General features: G+C 44.9%; 1 protein-coding gene across 1 annotated transcript in view; it reads left to right on the forward strand.

Moving 5' to 3' along the window:
• MFSD2B (major facilitator superfamily domain containing 2B) overlaps positions 1-11,475 on the forward strand; it is a 66,049-nt gene extending 54,574 nt beyond the window's left edge. The window contains exons 10-14 of the mRNA XM_019520677.1: positions 904-984; positions 3,946-4,055; positions 5,310-5,453; positions 7,386-7,562; positions 9,437-11,475. Of these exons, the coding sequence (XP_019376222.1) occupies positions 904-984; positions 3,946-4,055; positions 5,310-5,453; positions 7,386-7,562; positions 9,437-9,494 (570 nt within the window). The 3' untranslated portion in view covers positions 9,495-11,475. The remainder of the gene's footprint in view (positions 1-903; positions 985-3,945; positions 4,056-5,309; positions 5,454-7,385; positions 7,563-9,436) is intronic.
• The last annotated feature ends 707 nt before the right edge of the window (positions 11,476-12,182 follow it).

The following is a 12,182-nucleotide window of genomic DNA, read 5'->3' on the forward strand; positions in this document are numbered from 1 at the left end:
GAGCCGATCATCAAGTCTGACCCCCTGCCATGGCAGGAAAGAGTACTGGGGTCAAACGACCCCAGCAAGGTGATTGTCTAGCCTCCTCTTAAAGACCCTCAGGGTAGGAGCCAGCACCACTTCTCTTGGAAGTTGGTTCCAGATCCTAGTTGCCCTGACCATGAAGTAGCGCCTCCTGATATCTAGCCTAAATCTACCCTCTGCCAGCTTGTGACCGTTATTCCTGGTCACTCCTGGCAGTGCTCGGGGGAACAGGGACTCCCCCAATGCCTGCTGGTCCCCTCTGACTAGTTTGTAACGGGCCACTAGATCCCGCCTCAGCCTTCTCTTGTGGAGGCTGAACAGGGTCAGGTCCCGTAGCCTCTCCTCGTAGGGCCTGCCCTGCTGCCCCCTGATCATGCGAGTGGCCTCCTCTGGACCCTCTCCATGTGGTCCACATCCCTCTTTGCAGATAGTCTGTGCTCTTCCTGGATGGAGTGGTAAAGCAGCCAGAGGCCAGTACGTATACAAGGAAGCCAGTCTGTTAAATGTAAATTGAGGTGGTCAAAGGTAAAATAATCTTTTGAACGTGGTTACCCCTGCGACATCTTATAAATGCCCTAGATTGATCCCTGGGGAAAGTGTGTTGTATTCTTTTTTATTTAATTAGTACACTGCCTATTGCACTGGGGTTTTGTGTGCTTATGTGCAGCGGGGAGTTTTAGCTTACATACTAATAATTTCTCCAATTTCTTTTTTCCATCATTCTTGTTTTTCTTAGTGGGAAAGAGAGCAGGAAGCCTTAAATTCTTCCTTAGTTCAGATCTTTTGCACAAAACAGTAGAGGGTGTTGGTGGGCCCTGTAGCTTACTCAGATGATGATCTTAATAAATATCCTACAAATCTTGTTTTCATCCTTTGCAGGTGTCAGCAGCGGTGAGCATTCCGTTCTGGCAGTGGTTTCTGGAGCACTTTGGCAAGAAAAGTGCAGCATGTGGGATTTCGGTAAGCAAAAATGGTAGAAAAACCTGTTAGTGCTGCATTTTACATGACCAACAGTAGCAGTTTCTGCAAAACTTGGGCAATGAGACCTCAAACCAAGGACAGTTTTTCTTGCTTCAAGGTTTGTTTAAAACCTAGAAACGATATATATGTTATTGGCAGATTTTAAGTTTTGCTTGTTGGAGATTGGGCTGGTGCTGAATATGAGATGCCAACTTTTCCCCAAGTTTGAGCAGGTTCTACATTGTGCCCATTTCACAGAAAAGAATTTGAGCATAATATTACAGTTTCTGATCCAGGCTGCCCCAAATCCAAGGGTTACATGTTGTTTGAGGTTTGGATCCATCTCTGTTATGGCCAATATATGGTTCTGACTTGAACCAAACAAAATTGAGCAGTTTAGGTAACTGAACCTGTAACTCAGTTTAAGGAGGGGGGAGTAGCGAAATTCCTCCTCGCTGTCCAGTGAACAGGACATGGAATTGTCCATGTTTTCCCTCTGTATGAAATTTTTTAAGTTTTTTGAAAGTTTGACTAACACCCCAAAAAGTTCAGGTCTGGTAACAGCCATTGTGTGTTTTGTACAGCAACAGTTTATTGAAACTGCAATCTGTGTGTGACTTCAAAACAAAACTCTGGATTGTACCATATCTTTAGATAGGTTGAAATATATACTTGGAAGTCACATGTCCCACCTGTTTCTTCCTCTCATTAGCATTCCAGCACAGCTAGCTGCCAGAAGCTAAGATGGGCCCTGAAGGAGCACAGATTTACCTCCCAGGCTGTCAGCCTCTGTTGCACCTTCCTTATACCTTTTCACTTGTATTGTGGGAACAATATCACTTCACTCAATGCTCTTGTGTTTCTGCCATTTGTTTTTTCCTTGAGAGTTTCAGCCTCTTTTAAGGGTGGAAGGAGTACTACATACTTATTTGAAAATGGGTTGATTTTCTGTAGCCTCTGTAGACTTAATATTCTCATTAAATTAATATCAAGAGACACCTGAAAGTAAAGCATTCAGACAAGATATGTGGGTATCACAGATTTTTTCTTATGCCAGTGGCGGGACGCAGACTCCTTTTCTCCCACTCCTCCTTAGTTTTGGCTGGAGGAGATGGTTCAGTGGCCTAAGTATCAGTAGCAACATGATCTAAACTTTCTGGGGCGGCAGGGTTCAAGCCCCAGCAGGATCATGCTGTATCGTCCTTCCTGTGCCCACAGTTGGGGCACAGGACAGAAACTAGCTGCAACATCCATCTGCTTTATGCTGTTGAGATCAAGTGCTCAGCCCTCATGGGGCATGTCTACACGTGCAAATGCTGCTGGATGGATTTACTCCAGAGTAAACACACCCTGGGCAGGAGTCTACATGTGTGCACATTTGGGAGAAGATTTGCTCCCACCCAGCTCTGCTCCCGTGCAGCAGCCAGAGGGGGCTCCAGGCTGCTCCTGGGGCTAGCAGGGAGCATGGGGCCAGGAGACAGTTGTCTCCTGGTGGGAACTGGGAGATTGTTCCCTGCCCCATGCCTGCTGCTGGGGCAGGCTCCAGTGGCAGAGTCCAGGCCGGGGCAATGTACTACAGCTCCGGCTCCCCAGTCAGGGGCAGGGAGCTTGGAAAGAGCTGCAGGGGAGGGTCAGGTCCCAGCCCCCGACCCCAATCTGTTGGTGGAGCAGCTAGCAGTGAGCCCCTGGCTGGGTGCGGGGTCCATGATCGCGGAGCAGGGGCTGGGAACTCCTTGCTACCAGGGCAGGGGGAAATTGTCCCTGCCCAGGCTCCACCACCGGAGCCCGCCCTAGCAGTAGGCAGCTCCCGGGGGCAGGGAGCAATCTCCCGCTTCCTGCTGCCCGGCTGACCAGGAACAAATTTACTCTTGGTCAGCCGTCTACATGTGCCTTACTGAGCAGTAATTACTTGGCAGTGAATTTGCTACCCACATTTGCTGGGTACCTTGCAAATGCAGGTAGCAAATTAACTGCGGAGGAGAGCAAATTACTGCACAGTAGGGGTCTGCATGTGTAGACGGTGATGCATACTGTGGAGTAATTTGCTCTACTGCTCAATAAAGTGTCTTGTGTAGACTCGCCCATGTGGAGGCTGATGTGAAGAAATGAAGGTGCCCAAGCGATACCTGAAATGGTAAGATGGAGGTCACCTCCGCTCCACATAACTATTAAAGATCTTTATCAGGTACTTTTCATAAGTCCAGTGTCCTTGGCTATCATTTCCCCTCCCTTTGCCCTGCTGTTCTCTGTAAGTCAGTTAAAACCCTTCAGGTCACTGGTGGGCCTGCTTGTCTGTAGGTCACATAGTGTGTGGTCGTGGAAGGGAGAGGTATGGGAGGGGGAGTGAGCCACTAAGGACTGAAAAGTCTTTAATTTATAAAGAAGAAAAATAAAATGCAGTGGACATATGTTACAGTGACTTTTCTAGATCTTAGGGAACTCTACTCCCGAATACCTCCGCTTCTGCATTAGAGCCTCAGGCCTGCTGGTCCTGCCTCGTGCCTCTTCTTCACTGCATTTTAAATCAGTGCTGTTATTGTTCCAGAAACCTCTTTGGATACTTTAGTTTCTGAAAGGGTGCATGATGCAGAGGGAAACTGATCATAAAATTGCTTGCAATTGTATCCGTTTATACAAGGTATAATCTTGTATTGCTAGAGCGCGCTCTTGTGGTGAAATGACAGCCGTGCCACTACAGACTAATGCAGAGGTTATCTGTCTCTGCTGGGAATTTGCAGTCTGGGAAGGGACTCTCGCTAAGTTGGGTAACAAATAAGGACGTGATGGGAATACATTTTTTCCAAAATGTGGAGGCTCTAAACTTTGGACTAGCCTGGTGCTCGGGCTGCTGCCTCCCACAGCCACCTCTGTTTTTTAGCAAAATGTATCTTCTCCATGATGTGCCGTATCTTTTCCATGCCTGACACGCCATTTTTGTTGTTGTTTTTTTCTTTTTCTCAGTGGATGATCCCATTCGCAGTCATGCTGGTTACAGTCCCAAACCTGAGCGTGGCATATGTGGTGGCCTTTGTCTCTGGTCTGAGTATCGCAGCATCTTTGTTGTTGCCGTGGTAGGAGAATCTAATGCTTGAAGGTCTCAAGGCGGGAAGGGAGGGAGTGTGTGTATCTACAAATGTACAGTATGTACCTCAGGGAAAGCCAGAATTTAGTAATAAACTGGTATGTGTTCTACATTGGCTTTCACTATATTTAGAAGATACCTGTGCGGCCCTGTGACACTAGTTACAACAGAATTAACAGCTAATGTCTTTATGTATAAACAGAACTGCTCTCGGTGTCTAGCTGTAAGTGAATTGATACCCTACATAGGTGCAGAACGTGGCTAAACACTAAGTTGGTTGCTTGGATTTGATTTTTAAAATGGCAACAGAAATGGGGATGGACCCTGAGTGCAAATCAATTAGCAAAGTATTGTGGAGAGTCAGGGTGGTTCTGTGTTGCAAATAAAATGCAGGAGTGCCACGTATGGGGCCATGGATGAAAGAAACTGTCAAACCCACCCAGGTTCGTGTTTGAAGAGGGGCTTGGAAGTGAATTATTTGATTAAAACCAAGTGAAGAGGTTGCAGAGCTGGATCCCTTCTTGCACGTGCCTGGCTTTTGAAGTCAACCTGACCACAAAGCGAGATTGAGTCAGGTAGAACAGCCCTTCATGCCTCATAGATGCAGTTCTATGAAAACTGAAGCCTTTTGGGGATCAGGGGTATGTATTCAGGCTGCCCAGACTACCTGAGCTCAGGAACACAGCCTGCCCTCCATCAGTAAACCGGTAAAAATGAAACTTGTTGATTTATAGTTGATGTTTTGACCCACTTCCATCCTGCTGTGGTTCTGGGTCAGAAGCAGTCTCGATCAGTGGAAGGACGGGCCCCTTTAGTGTCCTACAACTGCTTCTGCATGCTACCACACTTGAGGTAGTTGCATGATAAGACCTCTGGAAAAATCCAAGTGGCCCCAAATCCAGCTCGGGCATTCTTGTCCATTATTATCACTGTTGTTATTGTTGTTGGTAAAAGTAATAGTATTAAGCAATAACTTGTAATCGTGTGGAAGGGGCTTGGTTACCTTACCTAGGTGTTGTGGTTCTGTGGCCTTGCGGTGTGTTTTGTGCATTTCCTATGACAATTATGGCCCTCCTTTCAAACAAGGGCACCTTCTGTTTTTCCATACTCCGCTCTGTGATTTACACAATCATTGTACACAATCAGACCTCCAAGAAAAAGGACCCTTTGCCAACTCTGTCCATGAAAGAGGCTCAGACTTCTGCTGGAGGCTGTTCATTCCTCTTCTCTTGCTGGCCTCCAGGTCCATGTTGCCTGATGTTGTTGATCACTTCCGCCTGCTGAATCAATATGTAAAGAGGCCTGAAGCCCTCTTCTATTCTTCGTATGTCTTCTTCACCAAGTTGTCAGCAGCGCTTGGATTAGGAATGTCTTCAGCAAGCCTTGAGTAAGTGATTGTTTCCACTTATTTGGCTTTTATTATAAAAAGATTCTGAGGGCCTTCATTTTTTTCCTGTGCGGCTAATCACCACTCATGAAAGCAGGATCCTGGCAGGTATAGATAGACAAGATGTCAGTTCGAGTTGACTACATCATGAACCTGGAATTGTTCTCATCCAGGTCAGACCTTCTGGGCAGTGAGACATTTACACTAACATATTTCAATTCAAAAGTAACAGAGCTCCTTTTAGATATTCCTTATTTACTTTAGTTTCATAAATCTCAGCTGCAAATACAAGTGAAGCTTATGTAGACCCCTAGGCACAGAACACAGAAACTTACCACTGCAGTAACACTGCTGAAGAGATACAGCTCTTTATGAAGCATCCCATCCCTTAAGGGATAGGAAAATTTAGGTTGGATATTAGGAGGAATTTTTGAGCTCGGAGAGTGGTTAAGTACTGATACACATTACTAGGAATTCATATTACTGGATATTTTTTAAGTGGAGATTGCCAAACATTTGGTTTGGAGAGGGCTGATCTTGCCTTGGACCTCCTGTGGTCTCTTCCAGCCATATATGTCTATGGGAAAGGGAGCAGAAATGGTCTCTCGTTCTCTGTTTTTACAGAGCCAAGCGCAAGGCTTGCCAGATTTCCACTGACACTGCTAGGTGTTAGTGTGACAGAAATGCTTGTACAGTACTCCAAGTCTGCAGGGGCAGAAGCTGAACAAATGGAAATGATTATTATGGAAGAAGAGAAATAGTCTCAGTATCAAAAGTCTTTTTAGAAATTGTGGCTACCTTTTCAATAGCATGTTTGTGGAACCTACAATGTAGGCTATGGGTCCAAATCAGTTTTCAGCAACTGGAAACTTTTGGTTGAAAATTTCTTTAAAATACTTGTTTTTTGGCTGCTTTTACTGTGAGTTAGGAAGATCGCTTTTATAGCAGGCAATTAAGTCCCATTTGGTAACTGTGATTTTAATAGTCTATCTTCTGCCACTACTGCAATTTGAAGACTGGAGAACCAAAATAGCATGGTGGTGGGTTGTGGTAGCTCCACTGTGGACCTTGCCATGAAATACCCTGAAGTATTTTGGTCAACTGCTATGAAGTTTGCAGCCGATGCCATAATACTTTCTCCTCAAGAAAATAAGTCTCCTTGTTTTTAGACACTACATATGGAAAGCTCATAACTAACGTATTACTGTCAGCTGATTAACTCTGCTTCGTTCCTCTTTGTGAGCTTCCAGGCATTTGCCATCTGCTGGAGACCAGAGCTGACATTTGTGGGAGAGTGTAGGAGGCAGATTGATAGAGAATGGGTAATAACTTTTCATGGTGCATGTGCAGAGTGAAACAGAAGAATACCACAACCTGGGACAGCATAGATTAGGGTACCATCAATTATGCTAAGTGGTACCTAGGCCCTGAGATAGCATGGCACTTACGAATGTGCTTCTCTTTAGGCACTGAGTAATTCCACTACTGTTTCACAGAGCACTTAAGTCTGTACTTAACTTGAAGGTGATTACTGCTCGTGGAGGCAGTGTGACTACTTATCTACTTTTAAAGTTAAGCACATGCTTAAGTACATTGTTGAATCACTTTTCAGACAAATGCAGCTCTGTAGGATTTCATCTCACTATTGCCGTAGTCAGTCACACCATTAAATGAAGTAATAAACGTATTTAAAAGAAGATGGGGAGGAAAGTGGCATGCAAGATCCAAGCCAGCTCTCAGGGAAATGAAATTCCACGTTGGCATTGATAGGAGCAGGACTAGCCATCACAGGGGACAGTTAGCAGACAAAGGAGTAAAAGGAGGTGTAAGAAGAAATGGGAGCAAAAGTCTGGGTGGCTGGGATTTGGGTCAGGGGCTTAACATAACAAATGGCATGTGGATAATAGTACTGGGCATGTGGATGTTTCCTAGGTTGGCTGGATACAAAGGAGGGGCCTGCAGACAATCCAGCAGTGTGATCCTTGCACTGAAAATCCTGATTGGGGTAGTGCCAGCCATCCTCATTCTTCTAGGTTTATTCATACTCCTTTTCTACCCAATCACCGAAAAAAGTCAAAAGGAAACTGAGCAGGCACTTGAACAGTTAAGGTAAGTTTAAATCAGCAGCAAATTGCAGTGGCCTGACAGGGGCATTTGGAGCAAGATATCATCTCAGCATACTGATCCCACCCTGCTTTACCTCTGTTTCTCATCTGACCCAAGCCTCATAGTCACTGTCCTTTCCCAGCGCTTGGCTGCAGTTGGGGGTTAGATGCAGGTGAGCCAATTGAAACTGAATCCAAAAAAGACAGAGGTGATGATGGTGGGCAGACTGCATAACTTGGGAAGGATTAGGACACCTATCACTTGTGTTCTGCCTCCTCTTGTCACCTAGGTTTGCAGCCTTGGGGTGCTTCTGGATCTTCTGGGTCTGCCTGGATCTTCAGGTGTCAGCTGTGGCTAGAAGCACCTTTCACCAACTCCATCTGGTGAGAAGGCTGTGACCCTTTCTTTCATGTTCATATCTGGCCACCAGCATCCATGCCTTCATGACCTCAAGGCTAAACTTGTAATGTACGGTACATAAGGCTGCCCTTGACCATCCAGAAGCAGCAACAGAAGGTGCAGAGCACGGTGGCCCACCTTCTGACAGGGAGCACATAACTCCAGTGGTCCAGAGTCTGCATTGGTACTCAGTAACTTTCTGGGTGCAATCCAAGATGCTGGTTTTAACATATAGGGCCCTAACCAGTGTTTCTCAACCAGAGTGCCTTAGTACCATGGGGTGCCATGAAATCCTTTCAAGGATGCCAAGGGGTGCCACACAATGTTAGAACTGTGATGTGAGCAACCAGATAAACACAGAGATTTCAAATAGAAGTCCAGTATGTCAAAAGCATTTTGACCTGTTGTGGTCTTTTTGAGTTCTTTGCAGCAAATGGCCTATTATTTTTCAGTGGTCAAAAATAAGTCAAAGCTCAGAGCTGGCATTTGCCAAGGGGTGCCCTGAGTCTTACGAGGGGTGCCTTGAGTCTAAAAAGGTCTGGACCCTATATCACTTAGGGACCTTCTCTCTTATGCCTCACTAAGATCCCTGAGGTCAGTTGAGAACAGCCATCTGTAATCAATACCCCAAGTCTGCTTGGCAAAAACAAGTGGATCACTAGCCCGTGGGTCGCTAGGGCAAGAACAGTTGCCTCTTCAACATACAGGCAAGAAGAGCTCTTAGGAAGGACAGTGCTCTCTGCCTGCAATAAGAAAAATAAGCCTCACAATAATTAAGGTATTTCGTGGAAATGGGCCATTAGCTAGAGAAACTCCAGTTGCTCCAGGAAAGAAAGTCTTTTCTTGAAAATTCTGAGACTTTAACAAAAAAATGAACAAGGCTGGGGGTAGGGAGTGGTGGCTTGGATGTATTTGAGAGCTTTCCATTTTAAGTTATTCTGTTCTCTTCTTGTTCTTCTGTTTTGTAAGTGATTCTGCTCTCTTAGTGTAAGCTGCCCAAATGTAAGTAATACAAATCATGCAGCAAAATCTCAGAACGCACCAGTGAAGTACGCTTTCTCGGGGGTGGGACGCAGCACGCTGCCATTGTACAGAAGTTTTGGACTGGAGGGGATGGCTGTTCCATCCAGTCAAAACTACAGGTGAAGAAATCCTTAGCTAAGGAAAATGTAATTAAACATGACCTATCTTTTCTTGCTGACAGATTTCTTTCCCAATTAAAAAAACCTAGGCTGAAGGTCTAAAACTTCAGACCTCATTTCGGTATCAAAAGACCTTTTAGACCTCATTTGTTCAGTTTAAGACAATATTAAGTCCTCAGTTTACTGAGAGGCTATTCTCTCCTCTCTGTTCTGGTTGTCTTTTGAGGTGCCTAAGTTTTAGTTTTTGCTAAATCTGGCAAAACATACTGAGAAAATAACAGCAAGCAGGAAAAAATGGAGACTTTGTCATCACATGATCCTCTCTGCCCTTCACAGAAGGAACCATCCCAGTTGTGACAACCTGTTTGAAAATGAAGGCAATACCCTGATATGAGAATCCAGAAAGCAGCAGCTTTCAAAGAAGAACCTTCGATTCCAGATGACTGTACCAGTGTTCAGTTATCCTGTAGATAATTATCAGAAGAATAAATGCACTGGCCTTGATTGACAAAACCAGGAAGATTCTGAGTAGAGTTCAATGAATGCAACTTAATGCCCCACCTGAAAGAGGTGTTAGCCATGCTGAATCAGTATTAACCAAATCCCCAGCACTGCTGAGGATAACATACAGCTGAAGTTGCTATTGGGACATAAGGCAAAGATGCTGCGGTCATGGAAGATCTCATGGAACTGCTGGCAAAAGCAATATCCCAATGTGTTTAGCCGGTCACTTTATTCTGACCTGCACTGTCTTTGTAGTCTCTGCTGAACACAGGATTTTCTTTGCTACCTGTCCTACCCTATTTGTCTTTGTTGCCCTTCACCATAGTAGTGGCTGCATCTTGATAGTTGATGGATGTGATCCCTGGGGGGCTTATATAGCAGTTTGTTTGCAAAAGCACTTTGGGATCCTGGAGGATGAAATGTCCTAAATAGATGCCTGAATTAGTTCTTTTTTAAATGAAAAGCCCCAGGTGCAGTTTGGGACAGTCATGTTATGAGGATTTTCCCATGCACTGTCACTCCAAACTGGAGTGATTTAATTTTAATTTGGGGAGCTACTGCCAAAAATGTTTTCTAAAGTGACTAGTGATTTGGGGTGCCTGATTTTTTGGCTGTGCCACTTAACACACAGCTGTGGTCCTGACTGTGAGAGTGTCAGTGCTCATCACTTTCTGACAGGCACCTTTAAGTCATCTCACATTGAGGTACTTAAGGTCAGTAGTCACTTTGGGAATTGTAGACAGTAATATTTTGTATTTATTTGCCTTTAGTGGTGAATGCGTGTATGACTTGCATGAGACATTGCTTCTCCGTACAGAAAGCTGCCCTCCTCCTATTGACGTGCTGCAGCAGTGTTATTGTTTTCAGCACACATGCTGCATTTTACAGTAACGATACTGTACCAGTCACACAATTGGTGCCTTTTTGAATCAGGGAAATCATAATGTGTTAGAAGCATTAATGAAAGCCTCATCATACCTCTGCCTGGAGGATGCATTACTGGGCATGTTTTACAAAGGGAGCCTGGCACACAGAGATCAAGGGATTGTGCACTCAGGGAAGGTAGCATGCTGTTAGCTTATTGTGCACTAGCTACTCCAAATAAAAACGCCATGCAGGCACTCAGCCCATGCGAAATGTGCCTTTGCACAGTGCAGGCTACTGCCATTCGGAAGCACTTGATCTAGAGCACACTGGAGTCTACAGGAGTTGGTTTAGGCCATGATTGCTTCCAGGTCACCCAGCAAGTGAACAGTGATAATGAGCCCAGGATGGTCTAAAATCAGTAGTGCTCGATCTTCTAGCACTGTGGGCTGGGTGCGTGAGGCAGGGCTGATTGTGGAACATGCAGAGGGTGCTAGATCAGCTACGTAGTTGGGCCTATACATTGTGCCGTACACACCAGGATTCATAAACTTGCTGGGGTATTAATCCTAGCTTGGCCCCTGCTTCTAGCAAAAATTAAAAGAAAAATCATCAAGTTTAGTGATCTTGACCTCGTGCATGGCAGCATTCATGGGCCCAAATAAAATAGAAGAGTTATAGATAAAAGATATAACTGGGTATTTTTGAAATTTTAAAATATAGAGTTGTTCTATTTTATTTGATTATCAGAGTTATATTTTTTTTGATGATATGAATGTATTTTTCTAAATGAGAAGCTTAAAGAATGAATTTGGAAAAGAAAGTAGGGTTGGTATTTTCTGTGATTTTTTTTTTCCCTCAAGGATCAATGTTGGTACTGTGAAAAAAATGAATGTGTATATTCCTTCTTTCAACACTGTTTAAACAATCACACTCATTGTATCTGGGATTGAAACAATCAGATCTCTGTATTGTCATCTGTCTGCATTAAATGTTTACACAAAGTACCCCTTTGTTTGAGAAATAATTCTCTCTGCTTTTGCTGGACCTTACAGGCATGGATACAAGCCCATATTTCATCTCTGAGGCATGCAGGGATTTCTACATGTATTGAATTCCTACAAGACCAGAATTTGGCTTTAAGACAGTTAAATTCTGAACTCCAACTAGCTTCGAGCATCAAGGACAATAACAGGTCCTTTTTCAGATATGTGGGGAGCCGGAGGAAAAGCAAGGGTAACATTGGACCCCTGCTGAACCAGATGGGGCACCTGACAACTGACGCCCAGGAAAAAGCCAACCTATTAAATGGGTACTTTGCGTCAGTCTTTCATCAGTCCCATGGGACGCCCATGCCCGCTACGGGACAGGGAGGTCCAGGTGAGGGAGATCCCCTGCCCTCCATAAATGCCGACCTCATGAAGGAACACCTTGAGAAGCTGAATACCTTCAAGTCAGCCGGCCCTGACACTGTACACCGCAGGGTACTCAAGGAGCTGGCGAGCATCATAGCCCAGCCCCTGGCACGTATCTTTGAAAACTCCTGGTGCTCTGGTGTAGTGCCCGAAGACTGGAAGAAGGCCAATGTGGTGCCTATCTTCAAGAAAGGGAGGAAAGTGGATCCGGCAAACTATAGGCCCGTCAGCCTGACTTCTATCCCGGGGAAGATCTTAGAAAAGTTTATTAAAGAGGCCATCCTTAATGGACTGGCCAA

This window comes from Gavialis gangeticus, unplaced genomic scaffold (assembly GCF_001723915.1).
Source record: "Gavialis gangeticus isolate Ggan-Ray unplaced genomic scaffold, GavGan_comp1, whole genome shotgun sequence".
NCBI classification, from domain to species: domain Eukaryota; kingdom Metazoa; phylum Chordata; order Crocodylia; family Gavialidae; genus Gavialis; species Gavialis gangeticus.